The 15657-nt window shown below is 37.0% G+C and overlaps 1 protein-coding gene across 1 annotated transcript in view; it reads right to left on the bottom strand.

Moving 5' to 3' along the window:
* Positions 1-11453: 11453 nt before the first annotated feature.
* Positions 11454-15657, bottom strand: part of LOC142109663 (Fanconi anemia group J protein homolog) — a 197299-nt gene continuing 193095 nt past the window's right edge. The window contains exons 19-20 of the mRNA XM_075193728.1: positions 14350-14688; positions 11454-13416 (exon numbers count right to left, since the gene is read on the bottom strand). Coding sequence (XP_075049829.1) covers positions 12584-13416; positions 14350-14688 — 1172 coding nt within the window. The 3' untranslated portion in view covers positions 11454-12583. The remainder of the gene's footprint in view (positions 13417-14349; positions 14689-15657) is intronic.

The following is a 15657-nucleotide window of genomic DNA, read 5'->3' as shown; positions in this document are numbered from 1 at the left end:
CATCTCATAGAGCTAGGTCATAAAACTTTCGGAGTATGTGTGCACGGTGATTAAGATTTCTCTGCAAATTTTTGGCACTTTTTCAAACTGTCATATTTACTAAAGTCCAAATCGCTAGTTTTCAAGTCACCAGATTAGACATAGCCATCCTTATTTTTATTTTTTTTAAATAGTAAGAATACAATGCATGACATTTATCAAGTTGCAGCTTGACAAACCTCCAGAAAAATAAGGTGGCTGTGAGATAGATCAAATTGCATTAAGAGAACAATATTATTTTAACATTACATTGACGGGGCAATTTTATTTTATAATTATACTATGGGGGAAAACTATTTGAGCACCTGCTTCGATGTGTATGCTGTCACTTGTAGTACCACAAGTATTCGCTAAAAGGGTGCCCACATCATTGAACAACAAGGTTGCCCTGTTAGTGATCAAAAGTGTATTGTGCCTCCTATGTTATAGTCAGACAGCTCAAATAGCAGACCCTTTGCGTTATCTCGCCTTTCACAACAACCGTTTTTCTGTCCGTTACACATCAATGACAGCTAGAGCTTTTACCCTTCAAACAGCTGGATAGTAAATCCTGTGTCTTGCAGCTATCAGTTGCGGTTTTAAAACAGCTGGTTAGTAAAGCTCCCCCTACAGGCCTGATTTAACTAGCTGCAATGTTGCCTATATACCACATGGTTTTGTAGGGAATGTTCTTTACTCATTTTGCTCAGACCTCATCCAGTGAAGTTTTCATTACCATATATTGCCAGTAATGTGTATTGAAACATAGCTGCAAGGTTACTAAGGAACCCTGTATCTAATTAAATTGGCCCCTAAGGTGCACACTGCTCCAATTTTTGTGTTAGTCCATAGCCCATAAAGACCCATCAGGTTGTCTTTAATAAAAGTGCCGTTTGAAGACAAAGCCTTCAAAATACCCCTGTGATTTATTCTGCAAAGACAAGCAACAATAATAAATGCTCTGAGCAGGTAAAAGATAAATAGATAAGTAGTAAGTATATGCATATGTACAAAGTTTAAAGTGCAAAATAGTTGAGGGCTGTCCTCTGGGCTAAATAAACACGTTATACTTTAAAATTTGCACACGCTCTATTTTACATGGAGTAATGCACAACCTGGATGATCTGCTAGTACCAGAAGAGCCATGGGGCGGGTGGGTGAGGCTATAACAAAAGCTGCTCTTTTTAATACTGTATTCTCTTATTTTGTACTTCAGGAGGGAAAAAGTTTGTGAACTAATGCATCTTCTTGACTGGTTTGTGATGCACTTAGTGAACGTGTATCTCAATCCAAGAAAGAACTGAAAGCTTACATGTTTTATTTGCTCTTTCACACATGCTACAGAATGGCGTCTTTGAAAGTGTTGCACTGAGCAGTAATTAACAGCTCTAATTGCAAATCTAAGAGCAGCTAATCATACAAGTCTTTACATCATCTTGCTGTGTGGTGTTTCTTACTGTACAGTGTCAAAGTCTTGGCAGCCACAGTGAGTAGTCTGTTAACTAAGTAGTTATAATCCTTTATATAATGCAAAAATCACATGTTCTACTAGAAAAGCACTCCAACCAAATACTTTCAATGACCCATGTCACCACAAAGAAGAATAACATTTTTTATGTTAAAGATACCTCAGACCTTGTATCCTTTTATATGTTTATATTATCCACACATTTTAGCACCTTTGTGAGGTGGACCTTGCACCCAAATAACATAAGTATTAGAAACGTAACCTTAAACTGATTAAATAAAAAGTATATAGCATAGCAAATACACATATCTATACAATAATATACAAATGTGAATATGATTTTCTTCTTTAAAAATGTGGTCACAATGCAAGCCTGTGACAACCCACTCACAGGTATGTGATCATTATATTGTTGTAAATGAGGCCCACCTACCACCCCCGAGTTATCAGCAGATATCTCAGGGCTGTGATGAAGCATTTATTGTATGCCAACCTTTTAAGTGTTTAATAATATCGGATAGGGTTCCGAATTCTATGTACTACCGAACAACAGTGGTACAGTAATGGCTAAAACTACATGGAGTGATTATTTCAAATACGTTAAAACTGTGTAGAGAAGTTATAAGCCTGGATACTGGTCTACTAGGCGGCACATGAGTGGGTCTAACATATGAAATTGAACCTAGTCTTTGCAATTTTACTGTTGTTCAGGACATTAATGCATACATGCTTTCAAAAGGTAAAAATAAACACAAGATTTAATAACTTAGGATCCACCTGCTCTAGGTTTGGATTTGGTACATCTCTATTTGATTGCACCTAACATCTTTTGTTAGACTTCACACTTGTTATGTCCCATTCTACTGCTAATGCTTGAGTTTGGAGATTTCATGGCTATATGCTTGATTCTGTGCTTTTGTTAGAAATGGGTGTGACTGAAATGGCCAAACACACTAATTGGAAGGGGTGTCCACATGCGTCTGGCCATGTAGTTTAGCAGGAGGCGGCTCTCTATTGGAACTGGGACAAAGAGACTGGTTGTCAAGTGTATCAATGAGCAGCAACTTCATTATCTGCCACAGGGGTAAAAAAAGTGGGGCATGGGCAAAGGGATGAGTGTGGAATATAGCATGTTTTAATAAATTAGATCCTGTAATGAGTTATTTGGAAGTGGATTAGCTGGGTGGAGTAAATAATAAGGGTGGAGAATAAATGCAGTAATTTGTTGTAAAGTTAGTTAGAGAGAGGTCAGAAAAACCAGCAGTAGTAGAGATTAGGTCTGTGTAAACAAAAGTTATATGGATGAGTCAGGAGGACTATGTGCATTTGAAGTTAAAGACCAAACATTAATATTATTGTTGTTGATTTGTCAGACGCCACGGTGATCTAAAGCACAGGACTATGGAGAAAACACTGCAAACAAAGCATGGGCATACAAGGTAGACAAATTAAATGCAGATGTGAAAATGGGGATTGGGAGGGCAATGCTCATGAGATAGCTTACAATCTAGTGGGAAAAGCATAGAGTCTGGACACAAGAAGTGAGAGTGGCTGCGGGTGGAGACTGAGCCAGTTGCAAGGGTATACCAGCGTGAGTAGTATAGGTGAGGCTAGAGGTGGCTCTAGTAAAAGAGATGGGATACTACTACCAGGGCTATAATACAATCAAACCTGGGTAACGCACACATTGTATACTACTAGTATATTATACTGTGACACCATAGGATACATTGTGCACGGCTTCTTAAAATCACATTTTTTAATGAATGCAAAATGTATTGGCCTGAAGGTTCTATATTTTTCCCCCCTGAAATAACGTAGGAAATGTCTAGGAGAAAATATCTGTAACTAAAGCTACACAGTAACAATAGAAATCATTCATGTGTATCCCTCACAAGAGAAATGGCGGAGCAAATAATCACTTAGAGGCCCGCCGTCAGATGTATAGAAAGGAATATCTTTCAACAGAACATTCACAGCATGGGGAAAGGGGAAGCCAGGAGCCTAGCACAGAAAGGTGCTTGAAAGGTTGTAAATAGTTATGGTGTAAGCAGAAAATACTTGTCAGCATTGCATACCAAGGTGTTAAAAATCAGCTTTTCTTAAATAAAAGGATGTCAATATTTTGAATGCAAAACAAACACAGACCCTTATTTAAAGAAAACCTAAACATACTAAATTATTTGTAGACCTTCTTATCCACTTAGTTCTACTTCATTACAATGGGGGAGGGAGGACAGGGTTGTTTCAATGTGTGTATATTACATTGATTCCTTATTTCAGCATAGTGAATGAAGCAACGTGTCTATACATTGTCCCAAACAGCAAAACAATCTCATCATTTTGTCCATCCAGCGTATGACTCATCCTCTCTGAGCAGTGCTACGGATAAAGTCCCACAGGCGGTTTAGAACACTCTGCTTTTCCAGCCAGATAAAGTGGCTTTCTGTAGCCCCCATAGTGACACACAGCTAGTAAAGGGAACATGGTTTCACACGGGAAGAACTTCAGCTGTAGGAAAGCTGCATACAACCTTTTAACATCTGAAATACTCAAGAGTGCAAGGATAACTGTAGCTGAAGTTACTTTTCTGTGTAGTTTAAATACAAATATAATTATTACAATAACTGACTTTAAAAAAACAACATACCCATTATGAGTTCTAGCAACTTAAACAACTTCTAGTCTAGTATTATTTTAAAAGAATAAAAATATAGAGCAAAAAATAAAATAGGGTTTAAATATATGGGAACTCTTGTACTGGGCACACCCAGTGCCTAAACTACCAAATAAGCACAGTGATTGCCCCTAAAAGGATTTGGGGCCGACACAATTAATTTCAAGGACCAGAAGCACATCCTTCTTGTGGCTAGCAGCTGTATACACTCCATTGTATCAGATTCTATGAACGTTAGCCAGCGAAAATGGGGGTATTTATTGGTACAATGACAGGCTGAAAGTAGCAATGACACATTTTGTCTGTAAATATATAATAGACACAATAAATAAAAGTGTGTCTTGTTTGAATGCAGTGCATTAGGAGTGAACAATGTGGCTCAAATATAAATTACAGGCACATTTGTATTAATCAACCTAATAAATACTAATATTAGAATGACACTCTACACAAAGATAAAATAGTGACATTTTAAAATGTACATTTTAATTTGCATCAAGCTCCGATGTCATTGTGTATATTGTTTTGGCTGAAATTGTCTGGCTTCTTATTACTGCTGCAGTCATTCAGGTAAACGTATGGACACCTTTGCAGACTTTTCTATTTTGTTCAATGTGTGAAATAAAAATCAATGGTCTTTTTTTCCTTCTTTTAAATAAAATGTAACCACTATTACACCAAGTGTTTGGTAGATATACTTTTAGCATAGTGTATGTAGCATTTTTGCTGCATACACCTTATCAGGAGTGGATTGAAATGTATGCAGTCCTACGCCTACTCCCCGCTCCCACCAGCGTGTCAGCGGACCATCAGTGGTTTAAAAAGCACTTTGTGCTATTCAGTCCTAATCTATTGATGTAGGCTTGTGATGTACAAATGGTGGTCAGATGTAGACAGAACTGCATGGTAGTTAGCACTATCATTAGATTGATATGTCTCTGTCAGGGAGAGGTGCAAAGTAATGAGGGGGCTGTTTATCATATACTGGGCAGTTTAATTTTCACCCTTCTTATTGGACGAAACACAAATTGCTTACTTCTCCGGAACTTCCTGTGTATAGATAACATACTGCAAGTATTTTTTGTTTGTTCATGTTGTTTAAAAACGCAAAGTAAGAATGTTTTTGAAATGTTTAATTATAGAGATAAGAAACAGCTTATCACACAGTAATACATTATGCACCTGGTGCATCAACAATCAACACCTCTCAAGCTCAGTTACTTTATCGAGACGCCAGACATTAGCTGTACAAACTAAATTCTCTCTGGGAATACCAAAGATAAAAAGACACTTATTTGCATGGATAATTCTTATGGTTTCTAAAGCACTTGACAATGAGTAGCACAAGAAAAGGATGGCTTCTGGTAGCAAAGGACTAGACAGAATCCCAAAACCTACTCTACATATCACTAGACTGAACTATTCTTGGAATTAGTCTGAAAACATTACATTTACACCTCAAGCAGTTACCAAGCAGATTTGTAAGAACCGACGTATAAAATGTCAGCGAGCTGACTAAGTTCCCACGAGTAAGATACTAGAAACTGTTATCCATATAAAGCAGCAGTAGCTCTGGGGATGAGCAGTGAGTGAAAACATTTATGCCACAAGCCATGTTGGAGACCTTGGTTGTAATCCCAGTTTCTCCCTTATAGACACCAACAATTAGGTTGTAAATTCATCTGCATAGGGAGATTGTGTCTGAAAAATGTGTTCTATAATTCTACATTAAAATATATATACTAGATACTGTATAACAAAATAAATCTTTCTCTGAATGATCTTCAAATAATAATCGCATTCTCTGTTTAAATTATGAATAAATGTCAATTCGTTTAAAAGTGACTATATTCCTTTAACAGTGACCAGATGCAGAGAAACCAGATTGCAAAAGATGAAAGTGTATAACCTTGATTAACAGACTAATATGGGAATTGTGTATTTTTACCATCTAAATAATTCACATTTCCCTCTGAATATTTTACCACAGTCATGCTGTACAGTCTGACAAGACCATGCTGTAAGTTATTAAACTATACAGTGAGAGCTTGTAGGTGACGCTGCATCTCATTCTAAGTGCATTATTATAAAAACTCAGTTATTATGAGATATTATTGTATGGTTTTTCAGATATTTATTTAGATAATGGTTGATGCAGTTTTTTCTATATCCTTATGATTATGTTGCTACTTTATTGAAAATATATTATATTAGCCGTAGCTGTGCAGTTTATAGTCTAAATAAAGGAAATAAACAATATTAGCAGTGCATCTGCTCCATTTATGTTGGCCAATATTTTCATCATCCTGTAAGTCAACAGTACAGTCATGGTCAAAAGTTTTGATAATGACACAAGTATTGGTTTTCACAAAATTGCTGCTTCAGTGCTTTTAGACCTTTTTGTCAAAAGTTGCTATGGTATACTGAAGTAAAATTACAAGCATTTCATAAGTGTCAAAGGCTTTTATTAACAATTACATTAAGTTTATGCAAATAGACAATATTTGCAGCGTTGACCCTTCTGTCACAAATCAATGTAGAAATACAGCTAAGGAGCCAGGGATAAGGTGAAAAAACAAACAATGTTTATTGCTGGAAAGTATAAACAGATGATGAAATAATGAGCTTGCAGAAATTACCAGATGTACAGCAGTTGCAGGTTAATGGGAGGTGAGGAAAGATTCCAGGCAGCATGTACAGGGAAATGCACAGGTAAGTCCCAGGTGCACATAAGAAACAGGTCAGCAAAATGTATGTTGAGCTAGATCTCCAGCAGCATAAATCCAGGAGCACAACAGGAGGAAGTGACCACAGAGTATAACATCAGGATGTGACAACAATAACCAGCAGTGTATGCTGGGAATGACAGGTTTAAGAAGGGACACACCCAGGTGCAAGGAATAATTACAGGGCAGGTTAATCCCTGATACAAACAAGGCACAATAGCAGCACCTCTGGTGAATAGTTACACCTTCTTTTTGAAGACCTCTGCAATTCGCCCTGGCATGCTGTTGATCAAAATCTGGGCCACATACTGACTGATGGCCGCCCATTCTCGCCTAATCAATGCTTGGAGTTTGTGGGTTTTTGTTTGTCCACCTGCCTCTTAAGGATTGATCACAAGTTCTGAATGGGATTAAGGACTGGGAAGTTTCCTGGCCACGGACCCAAAATTTTGATGTTTTGATCCCCGAGCCACTTATCACTTTTGCCTTATGTCAAGGTGCTCCATCATGCTGGAAAAGGCATTGTTCATCGATGGTTGGGAGAAGTTGCTCTTGGAGGATGTTTTGGTACCATTCTTTATTCATGGCTGTGTTCTTAGGCAAAATTGTGAGTGAACCCAGTCAATTGGCTGAGAAGCAACCCCATACATGAATGGTCTCAGGATGCTTTACTGTTGGCATGACACAGGACTGATGGTAGCGCTCACCTTTCCTTCTCCGGACAAGCGTTTTTCCAGATGTTCCAAACAATCTGAAAGGGGATTCATCAGAGAAAATGACTTTACCCCAGTCCTCAGCAGTCCAATCCCTGAACATTTTGCAAAATATCAGTCTGTCCCTGATATTTTTCCTGGAGAGAAGTGGCTTCTTTGCTGGCCTTCTTGACACCAGGCCATCCTCCAAAAGTCTTCTCCTCACTGTGCGTGCAGATGCACTCACACCTGCCTACTGCCATTCCTGAGTAAGCTCTGCACTGGTGGTAGCCCGATCCCGCAGCTGATTCAACTTTGCTGGACATTCTTGGGTGCCCTGAAGCCTTCTTCAAACTATTGAACCTCTCTCCCTGAAGTACTTGATGATCTGATAAAATGGTTGATTTAGGTGCAATCTTACTAGCAGCAATATCTTTGCCTGTGAAGCCCTTTTTGTGAAAAGCTATGATGACTGCAAGTGTTTCCTTCATCATCATCATCGCAGTTAACCATGGTTAACAGAGGAAGAACAATGATTTCAAGCACCACCCTCCTTTTAAAGCTTCGTCTGTTATAGTGGTCTCTAGCCTTGTTCTCATCAACACTCTCACCTGTGTTAACAAGAGAATCACTGACCTGATGGCAGCTGGTGCTTTTGTTGCAGGGCTAAAATGCATTGGAAATGTTGTTTGTGGTATAAAGTTCTTTGTCATGGCAAAGAGGGACTTTGAAATTAATTGCAATTCATCTGATTACTCTTCATGACATTCTGGAGTATATGTAAATTGCCATCATAAAAATTGAGGCAATATACTTTGTGAAAAATAATATTTGTGTCATTCTCAAAACTTTTGGCCATGACTGTATATATTCCTAATATGTACCTATAATGTAATTTCCTTTAGCTATCGCTGGAGCATGGAGATCAGAGGCTCATATCTTCTAGTGATATTTCTTATGAGTTGGCATTCTGATCAAATTATTTGGTTAATCAAGAAAATCATTGAAATCACATACAACAGGATAGGTTGAAGAACACTACAGTTTGAATGCAATCAATGATGCCCTGGTGTATTCATTATTTTATGTGTCATTGTGTCATCTGGTCAGTGCTGGGAATGTTACTAGTACATCCAGGAAAAATGTAGTTTAACCAGGACATGTTCTCCTTTCATAAGAGATAGAAGACAGCTATTTATATGGGAAGGGAGTTACACACCGACATGACACATATGTATGAAACTTTACACTGTTGCATTCAGCATGAGACACCTGTTTGTGGAGTAAATGTATTCTTAAAGAACCCAACATAACGCATCTCTGTAAAGTTATCCTGGCCTGGCATTCAATTAAAGGGAAGAGATCAAGTGGAACCTGGAATATCTGAACATTTTAAACAAATGAAAGGTTTTGAGCTACACAGGTGATTTAACTTGGTGCAACGATTCTAGGTTATACACCCAACAAATGTCAGCTACTTGTATATCTAGAGTATGTTACTTTACAGTACATTTCAGAAATAAATGTAAACAAAAAATGATATTGTAATGCCTCAGTCAGTAGCTGTCCCTTCTCTGTAAAGCTTAGTAATCTGAATCACTCTGGAACAACTTTTATTAGTATAACACAAGAAAAGCAGGACATCTTGATGTCTCACTAGCAAATAAAATAACACTTGGCTACTGGGTAAAGAGAAAGCAGTTTATTTAAAACTAGTTTATCTACATCTATCACTAAAACTAACCAAAACTTCTGCTCATCCACCCAAACATTTACTTAATCTTGTTTGATAGTAAAATAATTCCTATATCTTCTGTTTTTTTCCACACACAACCATTAAGCCCATCAAATAATGAACCTTCACATTCTATTCATCACTTCTAATAGCAAATTCACTTAACCTGAAATATCATAGACTAATCCCTCCTACAACAGCCAAATCATCCCCCTTATACACTAAAAATATATATACAATGCATATAGAAATACACAATACAATTGTATATCCCTTATACACAACACGCTATCATTCATTAATTATTAGAGAGATAACGAAAAGTACTTTACATTATCAATATTGTGCAACACATGTACTAAAGGACTTCTTAGCATGTATGGCTACAGTGTAAATTACTTTACAGTAAATTGCTAAATAACTGAACAATATAATATCACTTTCATTATATAAACATAGTAATCATTTTTAGGTCATTCTAGTTTTTCCAGGAAATGGTCCTTTCTAAAACTTTTATTTGGATGAAAACTATATTTTCATAGGGTGGAAAAGTATGTTTTGATGTCTGATTTATTACTATTGGCTGGCCTAACAGGAAGAGATCGTACCTGCTCTGCTGTTCCTATGATTAATCCGTTTCTCTATGATGGAGGAAATATTCTCTGGACATATGGTCTGAAAAAATAATCTCTGTTAATGTTTACCTAGGATGGGATCTTTCACATTCTGTGAAATATTTTCAATCTGGTTTCCTCCAGTACTAACAGAATCACTGTTTAAGATCACATTCATTTATGCTTTTTATTTTGAACCATAAATTGCCAAAAAATGTGTAAATTCTTGAGAGAACTGGATACCATGAGTTAAAAAGATAATTGACCTATTCCAATAATAATAATAATATATAATTGTGGCAGTACATTTTTTGAGATGCAGCAATCAGGCATATATTGTATGAGGGAAAGAGCACCTAGCAAGTTCACTAAAGGGGTCAGTCAGGAAGACATTTCTTGACATATAGTGTCGATTTTGGAGGTGAAATGGGTGGCAGAGTCTAGGGCGAAGAAAGAGGAGGGTAGAGGAGCGAGAGGAAGGGGGAGAGAGCAGAGGAGCGAGAAGAAGGGGGAGAGGGCAGAGGAGCGAGAGAAAGATGGGGAGAGTAGAGGAGGGTGTTGAAGAGGCAAAGAGGGGACAGTGTTTGGAAGACTGTGGAAAAAGGTGGTTGGAGGTGGTTGGCATGATCACGAAATTTCCAGCAGCTAATGACGGCGCAAGAGCATTTTTACAGACAACAGATCTGCTTGGATTGCCCCAGTTGAGTTGCTGAAGGCAGGGACAAAAAAGTCTAGGGCACAGGTGAGAATGCGGTTGTAAAGGGAGACAGCCTGATTGGGGCAAGCCAGGGCAGTTCTTGAAGAGAGCGGTGTTTCAAGCGAGGAGAAAGGTAGACAGGCTCAAGGGCATATGTTTGGCGAGCATGGATTCTGATGATAGAAGTGGTGTTGGAGGATGAAGGGAGTAGTCGGAGAGCTGGAAAGGTGAACTGGAAAAGTCGGAGACTGCACAGAAGTGGGACAAGAGAGCGAGAGAGTCCAAAAGGAGTAGAGGAAGAACTTTATTAGCAGAATCTGTGGGATTATCAATGGTATTATTGAAGTCACCAAGGCAGGCAGAAAAATTATTGATGAAATGGGAGACAGGTCCAGGGGAACAGTAGTTGACAGCGACACGAAAATAAATTGTGTAGAAAATAATAATGGTGTGGACTTCAAAGAAACCAAATAACCTATGTGGGTCAGCAGGTACTGCTATTTTTTTTTAGTACTGAAAAAGTAAATATTGTTTTACTCTCTAATAAACTGCAAAATTCTGCAATCCAAACCAAGATGAAAACCACCTCAATAAGTAAAAGCAAAGGTTCAGTAATTCACCAAAAAAACTATTAAGTTGACCACAAATAACCAAAAACAGCAGGTGGAAATAACTAGAGACAAGAACTCACATCATGATAATAATAATAATAGAAAACTTTATGTATCTGAAACCAACCCAAACAATGATTTAACACATTGTTTTCTTTAAGAGGTATATTTTTTAATGTGATTAGACAAAATGGAAAAGTATATATTTGGTTGTTGAGACTATAACATTACAAATTTACATAAATGTTGATGATTTCTTCATTTCTTATTTTTATAGGAAAAAAATAACCAATAGACATATGTAAATAAACATAAAAAAATATTGTGATCATGTAGTTCTGAGTTGTTATTAATAAATATTTTACAGCTCTCATTGACCAGACTTTTATAACATACATATTACAATGCTATGTTATTGCCTGTATAAAGAGGTTGGTCAACAATTGGGTTCCCAAATGTTCACAGTTCAGTAAGCAGTTTTATGTCCATTATTTTACTATGAAAACTACCAAAATATGTATTTTCATATATCATGCTCTTTGTAGCTCCACCCTCGCTAAAACACCTTTTCTGTCCAGTATATAAGCGAGAACATTGTACTTACTTCTAGAAAGATTGTTGAGACTCTAGTTAAATTGAAGGCTTGCTAGTATTGATGGAATACTTCTATCATTAACATGGTAAGAAAGACCAGAAGTTCAAGTTATAATATATTCTACAGTAATTCCTATAAATGATGTCACATTTTTATTCAACCAAGAATATAACATTATCAGAAAAAAGCTAAAAACAAAACATTTGGGTTCATTACCCTACCCTTTTTTATGTTTATAGAGCCATTTTATGTGGTGCATTTTTGAGTTGATTTAATATCCAATCTGGTTTCAGTTTATTTGATGGGCAAATATGAAGCTTTGAAGACTACTGCCAATAATCAAAACAGGTTGTTTATATTATACCCAAATGACACTTTAATATTGTGCAATCATTAATTGGAAATTTATGAACTTCAGATATTTCTTGTTTCAGTGCTGGTAAAACAACAACCATGTGGATAGAGCTATATATGGTTAGGTTACATCTAATAATGTAGAAACTGGGCTCAGAAAAAACAAGTAGCTACATTTTCATTTTAAGGAGCCAAAGGGGACACCCAATGTAAATGTAACCCACGTTAGGTGCTGCCAGAGATTTGTATGTGATGTGGCTTCCAGGCTGGAATTGTTCAGCCCAATGATATACAACAAATCAATCCATATGATGCTTGTAGGATATTAAAAGATAGAAAATGTATTTAATTGTATACGTTCCTAGCAATTATATCTTCAATTTTATTACAATGCAATCAATCTACTACAGAGGAAGACAACCCTTTATTCCTGGATCTAGAAAGTCTATTCTTTTTTCTCTCCATTCCCTGCACCTGCTGAGAGTTCTCTATTCTTGCACATTTCCCAGGATATCTTTCTGCACTATTGGAAACACATTCACTGTGCACCATGCCCTCATTTTTCACAAATGTGTTAAAATTGCATGTGCTAATGTCATTTTCTGGTGTTACATTGGTGAAAGCAAACTTGGCATCAGCCTTATCCGCTTTTTCACGTGTGATTTCCTCCGTGCAATCACCATCAAATTGAAATAGCATCCAATTCTCTTGTCTCTCTGGATCAGGACTGCGCTGTTGAACGTCATTATCAAATAGTTCAGGAGTATAATGGATGGTGTCATCTTCCTCATTTTCAGGTATCTCAGAAACAGAGATTTCATTATTTTCAGTCACGGTAACAACATTATTTGTGTTGTCGCAGAAAAGTGGAACAGCGTTGCACAAATTTTCATCACGTTGTACATTATTGCCAACATCTGGTATTCCAGATCTGCCAAAAATGGCTTCATCTATTGCCGTTGGACATCTTTCCGTAAGAACTCCACCGTCACCAGCGTTCGTGTTTTCCAGATTAGTATGTGGGAAGGTGATTCTTCCTGAAGAAGCAGGTAGTGGAGTTGATGTGAGAGGGCTCTTGATGAAGAAAGAGTAGAAAGAGGACTTTTGTTTTGTGATGTTCAATTTTTGCTTTTCAGATTTCTCGGTTACTTGTTTTATGGTGCGATTCATTCTGCCCCTTTTAGTGTTTGTATTTTGGTATCTCTGCTCTCTGAATGCTTCAAGATCACCTGTTAATAAAAACAAGTTTAAGAAAACTGCAGACATGTATTTATAACCCTAAGCATACATCACTATGTTCACAAAAACAGGGTTGCACTGTACTGCTCTAAAGGTACACATCTGATGAGATGGGCAGCGATGTGATTGCAAAGGGTCATAGCTTCTGACCGATACTGCACTTTCTGCAGTGATGATGATGATGATGATGATGGTGTTCATGGAAAGCTCAGAAGCAGACACAGTGGATGTTTGTCAGAACGACATAACCTGTCTATTATACCATGACAGCAGGACGATGATAATGGAAAGAGTAAGAGTTGGTCATGTGTGGATCCTGAATCATCTTGATAAAAATTAGGCAGCTTTATCCATCATAAACTATGACTGCTAACCATGTGATGAGGGAGAATATGCTCCAAGTTCTTTAGCTCTTGAATAGCAAAAGTCTGGTGGAAATGTAGCCGATTATCACCAACCAACAGGTCTCATCTGTTATGATACACTAGGAAATCTGTAGGTTGTGACACAAAAGATGCCACTTCCCATGATATTATCATCCTTTGTCCAATTATGATGTTCTAATTATTCATCTTTTATTAAACAAAAATATGTTAAAACTATTTCATACAAGTATTTCATTTCCTGACGGTTACATTTAATACAAACAATTTAACATGTGACAGTGAAAAACCTAAAATAAAAATACTTATTTCAATGCTGACATACTATTAATTATTCCCTACACAGTGCAATTTCTCCGGGATGGAAAACAACCCTGAGCAAAAGCTCTTATCTTGGACACTTTTCTTGCGGTCAGTGGAAACACCTATTTAGTATGATGGCATATTGCAAGTATACAACATCACACAAGTGTACTCCTGCATTCCCTTTTCTTATCTACAGGCAATATACCCTGTTGACAAAACATTATTTATGCATACCTTTATTTTTTGGTCTGGTGTCTTCATCAGATCCTGACTGGTCTGAACTTGATAAAATTGTGATTACACGTGGCTGGGTTACAGGACTCTTTATAGATATTCTTTCTTGTGTATCTTCTAAAAGACTCTCGGATGGATGAACAGTGATTTCTAACAATGAAGAATTTTGAGAGGTATCCCTAGAAAAGACAGGTGGCCCCTGAGTAGATTCGTTATTGCTGACCACACTTGGTACTTGTACCCTCTGCTGCTGATTCTTACAAAACTCATCCAAAGACTGAAGCGCATTATTAAAAGTTGGGTGATGCTGCACTAATTGTCGTACCCATTTTGACAATCCTGTAAAACAGATAATATATGATGAATAAAAAATTAAATACACACAGAACACAAGTTATTTTGGTAATGAGTACAAAGTACATTTACACTTTTTTTAATGTAATTGAATGTGTTTAAACTTTGAGCTTACACATATGCAGTCAAGGTACCAATACAGTTTACTACAGAGACCACATCAAAAACATCATTAAGGAGAGCAAAGCATACAAAAGGGGTACCTTTGTACCTGGACATATAACCATGTTGCATTGAAGGGAGAGCTGAATTTAAAATGTGGGGACATTTATAATTGGGGTAGGGCATGTTCAGTGTAAAAATAAAGCTATCAAATATTTGTGTGCTACATGAAAAAACAGTCAGTATTTAACTTATGTGCAAAAAAAGAAACTAATTTGTACCCCTTGCATTGTAATTTGCATATGGTTTGTCCAGGAGCAAACTTACTCCTTTTTTTTTTTCTTTGCTCTCTTTAATGACTCTTCTCAATTAGCCATGGAACAATTGAACATATGGTTTCATGTAATCATCATAGTGATTACATGTTCTTAGTTTTCCTTGTCTCCAAGTCATATTACATAAGATAAGCCAGAGGTTACTGCATGTACACACAGACCAAAATTTGTGACTATTTTATTTAAATTGATTATTCAAATCCTTTATGTGTGTCAGTGAACTGTACTCTCTATACTAAGAGAGCCTGTTGTGCAGGAACAACAGACACCGGTGTCAGCCATATATAGAACAGTCTATTGCATTGTTGTAACAGCCATTATTGCTAAATACAGGGAATAATTGACTTGGCACATAAAAAGATAAGGAAAAGTCTGTAGGAACATACAGAATAGGACATTTTATTGAATGGATTCTTTAAACAATGTATAATTTAAACCCTTGAGTGCACACACTAATACTTTGTGCGACTCATCACTTATGAAGAACACATAAATTGCCTATTCAGAAGTTGGACTT

This window comes from Mixophyes fleayi (assembly GCF_038048845.1).
Source record: "Mixophyes fleayi isolate aMixFle1 chromosome 2 unlocalized genomic scaffold, aMixFle1.hap1 SUPER_2_unloc_6, whole genome shotgun sequence".
NCBI lineage: Eukaryota > Metazoa > Chordata > Amphibia > Anura > Limnodynastidae > Mixophyes > Mixophyes fleayi.
This window is presented reverse-complemented; position numbering and strand designations above follow the sequence as displayed.